Genomic DNA, 15,423 nt, shown 5'->3' with positions numbered 1-15,423 from the left:
CAGGAATGATTTCCCCATCCTGTGCTCAAGGAGAACCAAGTATATATATAAAAGATGCCTCACTCTAATGACCTGAAAAATTCCTCTATTTCTTGCCTGCCATAATTTTCCATGGAGGCACAAATAAGTCTCACTGTCTTCTCATTCTGAAATTTGTTCTCACCACAGCACTTGAAATTGACTCCTATTCAAGAAGCCTGTTTTAATATAGGATGTTAAATAGTATAATTTCCTCCTCCTTTCCCTAATCCTCAGTGCCTGAATAAATCATTTTATGAAACCTAAATAAATATTTATTATTTGGAATAATCCACCTGGTTTGGTTTCTTTAGTTTCAGTAACACCACTTATGTCAATATGATATTTCCCTTACTCCTTTGACACTTATTTTCTGTTAATGATTCTTAATTTTGTTGTACTTATCTTCAATGCTGTTTAGTAGGCTGACTTTTCACTGTTTGTTCTTGTTTTCTGACAAAAATTGTGTAAGGGAAAGGGGGGTTTGTATAACTAGGTGACACTCCTGATGCCATTATATTTGATTATGTTATAGCATCATAATCTACAAGCAGCTCTAGTTATTATATTATATAAAATATAATAACCATTTATTATATTTTATTATAATAAAATATAATAAAATTATATTTTATTATAATAAAATATAATTTTTTTGGCTAAGTCCAAAATTGTCAAGACCATCCTTCATTTCAGACAAATTATGGAGACTACAACCGTGTTAAAAATAACTATTTTAATTTCCCGAACACTAATGGACCTCTAGATTCCACTAGAGGTCAGGCCAGTAGAATAATCTTTGATCAAATCATTGTCTTTTTGGCATACTGTTTGAAATGCAATATAGCTTGTCTCTGTACATATATGCGTATACTCCAGATGATGAGTTTAATATGAAGGTTCGAAACATCGGGAAATTAAAAGTAATTATTTCTAACACGCTTGTAGTCTCCATAATTTGTCTGAAATGAATGCTGATCACCATATAACACTAAAGGAAAGGAACAAGACCATCCTAGTTTCTTCAAGATCCAAATGGATATCCAGTAGTCAGGTTTACCACAGGAACATGGTGGGTGAAAACATTAAGGCAGAAACTGCACTCCGATCTCTGTATTCTATTTAGCTGGCTTCAACCTCGAGTAAATCTAAATTAAATATAGTTTAAATCTAAATTTTACATTAAGCATTTTTATCTTTCATATCTGGCTGACAACATAATTGTCAACCAAAGTAAAACTTAATCAAGTGCATGCACATGTGTGGTGCATACATACACACATACAATGCTGATGTATCATATGTGTGTGTATATACAGGTAACCCTTGTACAACGCAGTTTTGATATAACACAGTCTACAAATTGTAGTAACCCTTGTTCAGCGCAGTACTTATACAACTTGGTTTCTATAAAAACATGATCTACAAATTGTAGTAACCCTTTATCTTATCATATATTTTTCATCCAGCAAATTAAAAATCCAATTTTACCTTCATTAAATTTGCGTCTGCCCATATCGTGCATGTAGTTATAAGTAGCGAATTTATATTAGGGGAAATACCCTTTAGCACACATGTACGTCAATTGTTTACCATATAAAGTGTTTATGATTGAAAATTGTCTTCGTTTTTTTTTTGCTTGGAAAGTGCATTAAAAATCATAAGTGTATTAATCTCAACCTGAGCACTTTATTTTGTGGTCAGTTACATACAATATGTAATGCTTTTTTATGTAAAAATTTTATTTTTATAGTAATGCCCACTTAGAGGACTTTTGCGATATGGTTGAAAACGAAATTAGTGAATTAATTGATGGGGAAACAGATTTAAAGGAGAAACTGGTACAATTAATAGATGATTTCGAACCAAAGGCAGGGAAAGTTCCGCCGATTTGATTTGTGATGAATCCATTAAAGAATTCAGCTTAAAGAAATTAGCAGAAGGATTGGACTTGGCAAGAAAGTTAGGAAGTTATTTCACAGATAATGATCCCTCAATGGAGCGCTCTGGAAAATTCACGAGACAATTCGATATTTGTTTAGCTCAATATTATGAGCTTAATAAAAAAATTGCAGCATAGTGGTAAGCAAGGTCTTATTACTGACTTCTTGATAACTAGAGATATTAGGGGGGGGATGAAATCATGTATCTAGCTACACCTCGGATAAATGAGTATAAGTGTAGGAATGATGTGGAAATAGCCACAACTGAGATAAATAAGTTTGAGTATAGGAATGACTGTGAACAGCCAGATGCAGTTTATCAGTTTCAAATCTGAATGGGTGGGTAACGATATTATGCAAGAGCAACTATGGGCCTAAGGGGGTGTTGAAATGGATGTATCAAATCTCAGTCAAACTTAGTATCAGAAATAAAGGAGAAAAGTTGTTGGAATTAGTCAACTCAACTTAGCCAAAAATTATCAGCAAGATCTGATTGACAGAGAATGATGCAGTTACAAGGATAGAATACAAGGGATGTTGTATTTTCAGAGAAGATAGAGGAAATAGGGCAGGAGGAAGGGTTTCACTAATAATAGCTGCAGAACTTCAACAACAAAACTAGATGCTAAGGAGGATTTTACATCTCAGGGGATGGTTTGTTTGAGGCTGTCTGGTGTGAGATAGAGGCAAATAGGACGAAATATGTTGCTGGTTGCTGCTAAAAATCTTGGATGGAGGTCCAGGGGAAGATGTGGATGTCATACATCAGCAGCAGATTAGCACAATGTGTGCAGACCAAGCAATTATCATGGAAGACTTCAACTATGGAGATATAGACTGAAAGGAGGAAAGGATACATGGCAAGATGAAAATGATATTTGTACATTACTAAGAGATAATTACCCGAAACAGCATGCGATGGAAGGGACCAGAGGTTTGAGTGAGAGTGATGGATCTAGTACTAGAATCAGAAGGTCTAACTACAATAACAACTCTACCTCCAATCAGGGGAAAGTGACCATGCAATCCTGTTTTGGGTTTGCTCAACGTGTGGAATTCTCAGTCAAACTTAGGTGGCAGCTTGGAGCAGTGCTATACCATAAGAAGATACAAGGAATGAACATCAGTATTGCATGAGAAGTGGTCAGGGAGAGAAGCAGTATCAAACTACATACCTGGGGTCAGGAGGATAAACGAAGTAGGGATTCAATGGACGAGTAGCAATATAAAGCAGGAGATGCAATAAAAAAGAAAGTATTGTGGAAGGAAAATAAACTAATAACTGATCAACATGCCCATCAGCAATACAAAGCACAGGCAAAAAAGGGTAATTAGTATGGTAAGAAAGTCTAAATCAGATTAATAGACAAAATTAGCTAAGCAGGCAAAAGTAAATCCAAAAGAGCTTTTTCCCCCCCACTATGTAACAAGTAAGAGAAAGAATGATTATGGAAGCTTTACTCAATGCTTATAGTAGGAAAGTGACAGAAGCAGAAATAGTTGAGTTACTAAATGATCACTTTGCAAGGATATATCAACAATAATAAATTTAGTTTAATCTTATCCAAGTGTAAACAAACAAAGTTTGCGCATGAAGTAACTTCAGGACTGAGGCAACTCATAGTAAAGGTGGACCATGCTCTCATCACTCCTTGTCTCAGTATCTCCCATAATGCAAAGCACATCTCCTTGCAGACATGTACTGCTATGCATTAAGGAAAGGGCCACTACCCAGACCAGTTTTGACCTTTAGTGAGGTCTCATTCAGTGGGAGCCAGACCCAGAAGTGGTGATACTAAGGCAGATGCAATGGAGAGGTCGTATTTACCTATACGAGTTGCCAAAAGGTGTACTACCTTATTATTAAATTACTCTGGATTTAGAGAAAGATGTCAAAAGTTTATTTTCCACTTGGTTAGACTATAATAAATTTAGTTTAATACTTTATCCAAGTGTAAGCAAACAAAGTTTCTGCCTGAAGTATCTTCAGGACTGAGGCAACTCATGGTAAAGGTGGACCAAGCTCTCAACACTCCTTGTCTCAGTATCTCCCATAATGCAAAGCACATCTCCTTGCAGATATGTATAATGCTATGCATTAAGGAAAGGGCCACTACCCAGACCGGTTTTGACCTTTATTTAGTTAAAGGATTAAATAGTCTAACCAAGTGGAAAATAAACTTCCAGGATCTTTCTCTAAATTCAGAGTAATTTAATAATAAGGTAGTACACCTTTTGGCAACTCGTATAAATAAATATGACCTCTCCATTGCTTCTGCCTTAGTATCACCACTTCTTAGTCTGGCTCCCACTGACGAGACCTCAATAAAGGTTGAAACCGGTCTGGGTAGTGGCCCTTCCCTTAATGCATAGCATTATACATGTTCGCAAGGAGATGTGCTTTGCATTACGGGAGATACTGAGACAAGGAGTGATGAGAGCTTGGTCCATCTTTACCATGAGTTGCCTCAGTCCTGAAGATACTTCAGGTGCAAACTTTGTTTGCTTACACTTGGATAAAGGATTAAACTAAATTTATTATAGTCTAACCAAGTGGAAAATAAACTTCCAAGATATATCAACAAGGTGTCAGCAGTTACTGATGTGACAGATGCTAATGTGAGGTAGATGAGCTGGAGGTACTAAACATATTGAAAAATATGAATGTGAATATAATAGTGGGAATGGACTGTATATCAGCTCATTTACTATGAGAATGTGCAAGAGAACTGGTAGGGGCTCTGACAACCCCTTTTTTGTTTAATTCTCAGTCCTGGCAAGGTTCCAAGGGAGTGGAAAAAGGGTAAGACTGAAGTAGCAAATTAGACCAATTAGTATCTCTGGAGTGGTAGTTAAAAGTATTGGAAAAACTGGTTAAAGGTAAAATTCTGGAATGTATAGACAGGAGCATAATACTCTATAGGGGATAGCATCACTGTAAAAGGAATCTTTTGCCTTAGTAATTTATTCACATTCTATAATAAGGTGACAGAGGAATTAGATAAAGGAAATGGCTACACCACCCTCAAGGCAAATGAGAGTGACTAGTAGAGTGCCCCCAAGACTCTGTACTAGGGCAATTACTCCTTAATTTGTATATTAATATGTGTACAGTTGTGCAGCCAGTACAGAATGCAAGGACGAGAACAATTGAATCTGAAAAAAATCTAATTTTACTTCTTAAAGACAAAACAAGAGGAGACAAATTCAGTAAATATTATTATAACAATCTTCAAGAAAACTGTAAAAAAAATCACTTACTAACTGCTATTCTTCTTTTACATTCTTTTCTGGATGGTTTTTCAGGCTCTAAAACCCAAGTCTGGTTATCAAACTCTTCCAAATAATTCCAAAAGGATTGAAAATATGCTATTCGAGCAGAAAAGTGATTGTATATATCAGAAATTGTACCACTCTAAAATAAAAAATAAAAGTATTATTTCTGGAAAAATTTGCATGTTACTCCTCTAAATAAATATTCATTTTTATGGCTATTTTTGTTTAGGAGTACCCCATTTTATGTCATAGGCTTTTTACTCATTTTTAGGGCATTATTGATGTTTTAAAGGCAGATACATAAAGAATATATGGGAAGAATAATTTTGGACATACCTTTCTAGGATGTTCCTGGATGTCTTGTTATTCAGTGGCATCTACAGGGTGTTCGGGATAAATTTGACAGTTTCGTAAGGAAAAAGAAAATCTTCTTTGTATCTATTAAATTTAATGAATTGACAAAAAAACATTACAGGCAGAGTTAATTACAATACTATCAACAAGATTTACTCAAAATAACCACCATTAGCATCGATCACAGCTTCAATTCTGCTTCGGAACCTCGAACAAGCTGATGCTACAGTCTCCCTGGGAAGGGCCGCAAAAACTGTTTTAATTTTATCCATTAACTGGGCTTTTGTATTACTGGAAGTGCGATTGGTGTCTTTTTCAACTGCGCCCCATACAAAATAATCCATGGGGTTAAGGTCTGGGGAGTTTGGAGGCCAAACATTTGGACTGGTGAAGTCGTAGAAATTTTCAGACAACCATTTTTGACTTTTCCCAGAGGTGTGGCAAGGGGCCGAATCCTGCTGCCATACATACGGCCTACCATTGGCTACCCTTGTTATCCAGGGCTTGACTACAGTTAGCAACTCCACGAACAAAGCCCGAATTCCAATGCCAGGGTTCTTCAACACCTGTTCCTGCAGATTTGCGAGGAATTCTGCTGTACGAACGCAATCAGATCGTCTGCTAGGGATCTTTCTTCTTGCTACATCCTCGTAGTCACCATTGCAAGTCTCTAGTTCATGCCTGATTGTTTTTACTGTATTCAGGGAGCATTGGGCAGCAGTCGTAATATCCTTATTTTGATGGCGGGCACGAATCATCATGATACAAGTTATTCTCTTCCATGATTCAGGTGGGTTCCAGCTATCCATCCTTTCTGACATCTTGTATATGAATGAAGAAGGGTCCAAACTTTTAAATGAAGAGAAGTGTGTGTTAATACATGTAACTTACGGAAAAATATAATTAATTATAAATATGTCAAATTTATCCCGAACACCCTGTATATTTTTATTTGTATCACTGCTGAAGTATGACTGAAAGGAAGGGGGAGGGGGGGGGGTTGGAAATGTGGAGATAGATAGATAGAGAGAGATGTGGGAGAATTGCAGGTGAGGCAAGAGGTATGCCGATTTTAAAACCCTGGTTTTTAAGGGTAGAATGAGAATTATTTGGTGAAAAACAGAAAATTCTTTTGAGGAAGGGAGAAGATAGAGTATAGTGGAACAAGATTAGGAGTCAGACTAACTGGGTGTGAGCTGTTTCGACAGTGCATCATCTTTGGAGCTGAGGGGAAAAGCAGAGGGTATGTCATGTTGGCTTGGTGTTTTTCTCTTGGATGTATCTGTATTGTTTTCTATTGGCCAGAGTCATGACCTAATTTTTAAGTTTAGGAGCTTCCAACTCTCAGAGATTATATAGGGATGGTGAACATTTATTGAGTTTTTGCCACATTTTATGGCTATTGTTTCCGATATAGTATGCATTTGCTTAGCTTAGATATTCTAAGCATATGCTTAGAACAGTGTTTCTCAAACTTCAGATATCCACGTACCCCTTCTTAAATTTTAATTAATTAAGTAGGGTACCAAGTACCCTAATTAATTAATTAAAGATAAATTCATTAATTAAAACTAAATAAATAAATTAATTAAAACATTAATAAATTCATTAAAAATATTAATTAAAATTAAATATCTATTTTATTTGAATTTATATGTTCATGTAAACAAAAAATATGATTTATTTTTAAATTTTGGTTCTCTAGAGATGTCAGACGACACACTCTTATCAATTTCATTTGATCCAGATGCAATATCAACTTTTTTTGTTGCTTACAGCTACTTGTATTTGCTATATTGCTCTGTTTTGGGGGTTTTATAAATCCAATCTTCAACCAATGATCCATACGTAAGAATTTGAAAGCTAAAAAAAATACCGTATTTAGTCGAATATAACTCGCACTTTTTCCCCAAATTAAAGCTAAAAAAATTAAAGGAAAAAACTGAAAATGGTACGACTTACCAAGAAACTCCTACTGGCTATCACTACTTTTGACATCGAGAACAATTTCTTTGTGTGCATCATCAACGTCTTCTACCCAAATAGCGTCATCTTCTTTTCCATTATTTCAAGCAAAAATTACCACTAATTTACAAAACGTGAGATACGTAGAGCAGTGAAGAACTGCATATGATTGGTGCAGTATTAACAAAAGATCATGCGAACCAAAGACAAATTAGTATTTCAAAAGTTGAGTTGAAATGCTAATTGCCTTCAACCGAATTCCATAATATCTGAAACACATTCATTATATACTTCTTAGTTTTAACACGTTAACGACTGGGGTGGTGTCAAGCAAAACCATATGTTCCACTGGCAACATATGGTTTTCTTGGTCTATATAGCAGTTTCTGTTGGAGAGGAGATGTGATTCATTAGTTAGTGCCGTTTTATTCCAGTTATCTCTAATTGCACTGTTTGTTGAAAAATATGACTCCTTTAATTATGCATAGACGAAAATTGCCACGTACCCCCTAACGACCTTTCGCGTACCCGTTACCAGGTACACATACCAAACTTTGAGAAACACTGGCTTAGAATATCAGAAACGGCATTCCCATGGTACTGGAATGCCAATTTTAAAAACCCGGGTTTTAAAACTGGCATACCTCTTGCCTCACCTGCAATTTTCCCATATCTCACCTGCAATTCCCCCCCCCCACCTTTCAGTCATACTTCAGCAGTAATACAAATGTATGTCGCCATATGCTAGATGCCACTGAATAAGAAGACAACCAGGAACATCCTACAAAGGTATGTCCAAAATTATTCTTCATGTATCTGTCTTTAAAACATCAGTAATGACCTAAAAATTTAGTAAAAAGCCAATGACATTATAAAAAGGGGTACTCCTAAACAAAAATAGCCATACAAATTAATATATATATATATATATATATAATTAATTGCATTAGTTTCATTTAGAAGACAAAAGTTCAAACATTTTTATTTATTGTTGTTAATATTTAATAAACTTTACTATTTCATGAATGATACATGAAATAGTAAAGTTAATTTAATGACATATAAATAACATTAAAAAGTTATTTTACTTTCAATTTAATCAGCATCAGTGGATTCCTTTCTGCTGTCTACAACATAATACGCATTCAACTTGCCCTGTACTCTACACCCCTCATGTAAAAAAAAAAAAAAAACTATTCTTCCATTGCAGAAACTAAGAAAACTTAATGCAGAGAAATTAAGTTTCTGCAAACATATATTTTTAAACAATACCTAAATCACATAGGTTTATTTTTAATGCTGATACACTCCACCAAATATGACAGTGGTTACACACTGGAGCATCTCAGATTCCATTTGTTTAAAAAAAAAAAAAAAAAAACTTTAAAATTGGCTAACATGTTAAGTTAGTTTTGAGTTAAGACTTTTTTTTTTTTTTTATAGATTGGTGTATTTACGAAAGGGAAAGAAGACTAATAAACTTAGTAAATGTGGCAACTGACGATAAGTTACAGTTGATCCTGTTCATGAATAGATGAATAGTTGTTCATGAATATTTCTGTCCAATAGGAATTTCTGTCCATAATGTGTTTATAGACATAAATTTTTGATAATCTTGTAAAAAGTTCTTTAGTTAACACCAGAGATTATTTCCTTGCATTTTCTATTAAATGAATCAACTCAAGCAATATGCAACTAATACTAGGGAAGGGGGGGGGGGATGAAAAGTTCTGAACACCTAGAACAAAAATGATATTAAAGCAACTGATATACCACAAAAAAGAGCATATTTTAAAACCCTTTAACCCCCATGTTTCATCAAATTGTAATAATTTGTTTCTTTATCTTTTATAATATACAGGGTGTTCGGGATAAATTTGACAGTTTCGTAAGGAAAAAGAAAATCTTCTTTGTATCTATTAAATTTAATGAATTGACAAAAAAACATTACAGGCAGAGTTAATTACAATACTATCAACAAGATTTACTCAAAATAACCACCATTAGCATCGATCACAGCTTCAATTCTGCTTCGGAACCTCGAACAAGCTGATGCTACAGTCTCCCTGGGAAGGGCCGCAAAAACTGTTTTAATTTTATCCATTAACTGGGCTTTTGTATTACTGGAAGTGCGATTGGTGTCTTTTTCAACTGCGCCCCATACAAAATAATCCATGGGGTTAAGGTCTGGGGAGTTTGGAGGCCAAACATTTGGACTGGTGAAGTCGTAGAAATTTTCAGACAACCATTTTTGACTTTTCCCAGAGGTGTGGCAAGGGGCCGAATCCTGCTGCCATACATACGGCCTACCATTGGCTACCCTTGTTATCCAGGGCTTGACTACAGTTAGCAACTCCACGAACAAAGCCCGAATTCCAATGCCAGGGTTCTTCAACACCTGTTCCTGCAGATTTGCGAGGAATTCTGCTGTACGAACGCAATCAGATCGTCTGCTAGGGATCTTTCTTCTTGCTACATCCTCGTAGTCACCATTGCAAGTCTCTAGTTCATGCCTGATTGTTTTTACTGTATTCAGGGAGCATTGGGCAGCAGTCGTAATATCCTTATTTTGATGGCGGGCACGAATCATCATGATACAAGTTATTCTCTTCCATGATTCAGGTGGGTTCCAGCTATCCATCCTTTCTGACATCTTGTATATGAATGAAGAAGGGTCCAAACTTTTAAATGAAGAGAAGTGTGTGTTAATACATGTAACTTACGGAAAAATATAATTAATTATAAATATGTCAAATTTATCCCGAACACCCTGTATAAGAAGACATGTCAGAGTTTTAAAGAAATTCAAAGAAACAGAAGTGTGGGCTGTCATCAAGTTTTTTGTGCTGCAACAAAAATCTGAAACTGAGATTCACCAAACTTTGTGTCAGACTTTAGGGGACTAAGCCTCAGCATATCCAACAGTTGTCAGATGGGTGGCCAAGTTTAAAACTGGGCATCCTGAGACAACAGATGCCTCCATATCAGGAAGACCTTCCACAGCAATCACACCTGAAAACATCAATGAGTGCATACCCTGGAACCCTGATGATAGATGAATACCAGCCAAAAACATTGCAGTGACTCTGTGGATATCTAGGAATTCTAATTTCATATACAATGACTTTTTGTTGACCACCACCATTTTAATGTATAATATTAAGAATAGGATGACTGTACTGGACACCATGAATAACTGAATAACTATGGGGAAGGCTGAAAAGTTCTGATAAACACCTAGAACGAAATGTTTTAAATTTCATGTCTTTTTCTGCTTAATATGATATTTCAGATCCAAGATAACTGAAAGTATTTATCTTATTATGTTCTTATTAATTATGTTATTTTATTATTAATAACTATTTTACTTCTAACTGGAGTTTGTCCACAAAATGCCATTGTTTTAGTTATCTATGGAAATTTTCACTCCAAACTGTTCTACTACAAAGTTTAAATTATATATTGCTCTTTGTAAATTGTCTTCCTTATCTGATATTATTACTTGATCATCTGCAAATAATAGCATATTATTATTATTATTATTATTATTATTATGGGTATCTCCATGGAGTCAGTAGACTCATCGCGGGAGACCCAAACTAGCAAAACAATATCTGTCATATCTCTTCTTGAATTCATTTACAGACGAAGAGCTCACAACTACGTCAGGCAATGAATTCCACTCATTCACCACCCTCCAGGCAAAAAACCTTGTCCTGACACCTTTGTTAACCACACTCTTCTTTAATTTCCAGGGATGACCTCTTGTTCTTCCATCACTATCACACAGCTGAAACATTTCCCCTGCATCAATCCTATAAAAATCTTTCAGTAATTTAAATGTTTCTATCATATCCCCTCTTCTTCGCCTATCAACCAATCTCTGCAATCCACAAGCTCTCAATCTATCAATGTAGAGAGCATTTTTTACATCACTCACCAACTTGGTCACTCTTCTTTGAACCCTCTCCACAACCTCCTCATCTCCAAGGAATCCAGGTGACCAGACCTGAGCACAGTAATCCAAATGTGGAAGTATCAACGCTTTATAAAGGGGAATAATAACCTCTTTATCTCTGGATGTCAGTGTGTTTCTAAACAACCAAGTAATCCAATGTGCAATCTTGGACACCTTAGCAATGTGTCCTCTGAACTTCATCTCCCTATCTACCAACACCCCTAAGTCCCTAGCCTCATCAATCTCTTGGAGTACCTTTCCATCAATGTAGTACACAGCTGGTAATCTTTTAATCCCAAAATGCATGACTTTACACTTTTCCACATTGAACTGACATCCATTATCTTTTGCCCATTTTACCAGCTTATTTAAATCATCCTGCAAACTTTCAACATCAGCTTGATTTTTTATTGCGCTACCCAACTTTGCATCATCAGCAAACAACCGAATATCTCCCTTTAAGCCATTTCCTATATCATTTATATACAAATTAAACAACAATGGCCTAATAATAATAATTATATTTATTTATAACAAATAGGAATAACAAAATAATATTTATTTTGTTATTCCTGGAAATTTCTATACCTGAATTGTTTAAGGTGTTCCACTGTATTAATATTTCATTAATGTAAATATTGAAAAGTGTTGAAGACAGAGGGCATCCCTGTCTTACTGCTTGGTTTATATGTTGTTTTTTTAGACATTTTTTCATTTATTTTTATTTTATTATCTTTGTATATATTCAATATTGCATGTAGTAAAATATTAGGTATATTTATTCTTTGTAATATATCAAACAGTATATATCTTTTTACTTTGTCAAATGTTTTTCATAATCTATAAACAAAAGATGAGTTTCTAAATTAAATTCTCTTCTTTTTTCTAAGCAGTTTTAAACAGAAAGCTGCATCCATTGTAGAGCATCCTTTTCTAAATCCATTTTCACATTCTAATAATATTTTTTCACTGTATATTTTGTAGCATGTATTCAATAAACTAATACCTCTGTAGTTAGCAGATTTTGTTTTATCCCCTTTTTTAAATATAGGTATTACTATACTTGCATTCCATTCTATTAGGTATTTGTCCATTTGTATATATTTTATTTAAAAATTTTAATAATCTTTGATGAAATTTTTTCCCAGCAAATTTATACAGTTCGGTGTTTATCCCATCTTCTCCTGCTGATTTGCCATTTTTTTTTATTTTATTTAGGTTGTCCTTTAATTCTTTCATTGTTATTATATCATTTAAAGTATTTTGTAAATTTCTGGTGTAATTATTTTTGATGCCAGTATTATCCATCCAAAGATCCGTAAAGTAATCCAAGAATTTTTTTACATCTATTTCACAATTTATATTTGCAGTTTTTTTTATATCTGCATTCATGTGTTTTAGTATTTTGTACATATTGGGTCTTATTTTGTATATGTCATTTTCTAGATATGATGCAAATTTTTCCCAGCTTTCTCTGGTTTCTCTTTTGTCTATTGCTTGTCTTTATTGTCTTTATTTTCTTTCAATTTCATCTTCTTGTTTTTTACTACTTAACCATCTTTTAAAAGCAAGCTTTTTATTTATTGTTTTTTATTTCATTGTCCCATATATGTAATTTTTTATTTTTATGATTTTTTGTGTGTTCCTAGACTTTCATATGCTGCTGATGCAATAATTTCTTTTATATTATTCCATTCTTCTCAATGTCTTCATTTTCGTGTATTTTTTCTAAGTAGCTATTAATCCTCTGTTGGTATAAAGTTCTTATACTTGAATCATTTATTAGTCTCACTTTGTAATTAGATTTTGTTACTCTAGTTTGTTTATTTTTTTGTATTTTTTGTAGCCAGTTTGGTGGAAACCTTATTTCGGCACTAAATAGTGATCTATGTCGATTTCTAGCCCTCTTCTAACTTTAACATCTAGGAAGAGGTTTGCTGTTTTTTCATTTGCTATAAAGTAGTCTATTATTGATTTTTGTCCTCTTGCACACCATGTATATTTATGTATATTTTTATGCTTGTAAAATGTATTCATTATTTTTAAATTATTATATATTGTATAATCAATGAGTCGCTTTCCATTTTTGTTTACTGTTGGTTCTCCAAATTTTTGTATATTGTTGTTCATTTTTTTCATTCCTATTCACATTAAGATCTCTGGCTATAATTATATGGTCTGTTTTATTTAATTTTTCATATATTCCTCATAACTCTTTGCAAAAGTAATCATTTTCTTCTTCTTTTCCTTCTTCAGGGGCATACACTCCAATAACTGTTAAATTTTCTTTATTAATTTTAATCGCACTTGTAATATTCTTACATTCCAGTATGTATAATGAGTTATTTTTGCTTTAATTGATTTATGGATTCAAATCATTACACCAGCTTTTGCATGTATATGCAAAAAAAAATTTTTTTTTTATATACTTTTGCATGTATATAAAACTCACCCCTTATAAAAACCTGCCTAAAAGTCCCAAGTGAAGTTCCATAGACACAATACTATTCTGAAAAATAGTCAAACATACTAATGAGAGCAAATGGAACAACTATTTGTAACAAATGAAGGTCTCCCAGTAACATGGAGCGATAGTTCAAAAGCTTACTATATATGTCAAAAACAAAAGTCTATGATTTGACACAAGAACAAAAAAATGAAGTTAGAATAGTGAATGGAATAATGGTTGATTGTATAAAAAACTAAGAATAAAAGAAAAACATAAAATATTTTAAAAAGAATCAAAGTATTTGTACAGCTTTCACACCAGCAAACATCATTGTAACCAACTACTGAAAATTCCTGAACAAAATATGATATGTACAATTATATTCTAAAGAAAATTCAATGCTTTAAACTACTACTCAAAGGAATTACTAGAAGTTCTACAATAATTTAAATCCTAATAATTTACTTTTTTGGAACTTTTCAGTAGTTTGTTATAATAGTATTTGTTCATTATCATCATCAAATTCCTGATATTTACCCTTAGGGATGCATAGGATTATCATCATCATCATTATTAGGAGAGACCTCCAAGGAGTCAGAGACTCAACGAGGGAGGCCACATACTACATGCACCTGCTATCATACTTATTCTTGAATTCATTCACACTGCTTGCACACACAACATCCCATGGCAATCCATTCCAATCACACACCCACTCTATGAGAGAAAAATCAAGATCTCACTTGGCAGCATTCATTCTCAGCTCCCAAGGATGCCCTCTTCTCCTTTCCCCACCCTCCATAACATAAAAAATTCCATCAACTGAAATCGTGTATGAGCCTTTCAGAAGTTTGTAAGTCTCAATCATATCACCCCTCTTTTTCCTGTTTGCTAGTGTCTGCAATCTACAAATTTTCAATCTCTCTCTCTCTCTATAATCAGTGTTAAAAATGATATCATTTTTAACACTCTCCTTTGCACTCTCTCCAGTATATCAGAATGGAAACCAGAGCTGCACACACAGTAGTCCAAGTGAGGTCTTATCCAAGGCCTTATAAAGAGGCAAAATGACATCATATCTATATATGTCAAAGTTGGTTTCAGAATTGCAATTATCTTTTGAGTTCTATTTGCAATCTTTGCTACATGGGCCATAAATTTCAACTTCCTATCTACTAACACTCCAAGATCCCTAGCCTGATTGGTTTCTTCTAGCATAAATCTACCAATGTAATACGAGATTGCATATATAACCACACCCAAGTACATGACTTTACATTTACTGACATTGAATTGGCATCCATTTTCCCATGCCCACAATTTAAGCCTATTCAAATCATTTTGCAAGGACTGCATATAAGTCATATTCCTGATTACCATACCTATCTTTGGATCATCAGCAAATAGCTATATGTCACCTGTCAAATCCTTCTGAATGTCATTAATGTACACATTAAATA

At 34.1% G+C, this 15,423-nt stretch overlaps 1 protein-coding gene across 3 annotated transcripts in view; it reads right to left on the bottom strand.

The window, feature by feature from the left end:
* Nucleotides 1-15,423, bottom strand: part of Fancl (E3 ubiquitin-protein ligase Fancl) — a 305,279-nt gene that overhangs the window by 136,634 nt on the left and 153,222 nt on the right. For all 3 annotated transcript variants that reach the window (XM_090399196.1, XM_090399198.1, XM_090399197.1), the window contains exon 8: nt 5,223-5,376. In XM_090399196.1, the coding sequence (XP_090255322.1) occupies nt 5,223-5,376 (154 nt within the window). The remainder of the gene's footprint in view (nt 1-5,222; nt 5,377-15,423) is intronic.

This window comes from Typopeltis vanoorti, chromosome 10 (assembly GCF_054136105.1).
Source record: "Typopeltis vanoorti isolate ZY-2024b chromosome 10, IOZ_Tvanoo_1.0, whole genome shotgun sequence".
NCBI lineage: Eukaryota > Metazoa > Arthropoda > Arachnida > Uropygi > Thelyphonidae > Typopeltis > Typopeltis vanoorti.
Note: the sequence above shows the minus strand (reverse complement) of the source record. Positions and strands in the feature narration are given on the sequence as shown.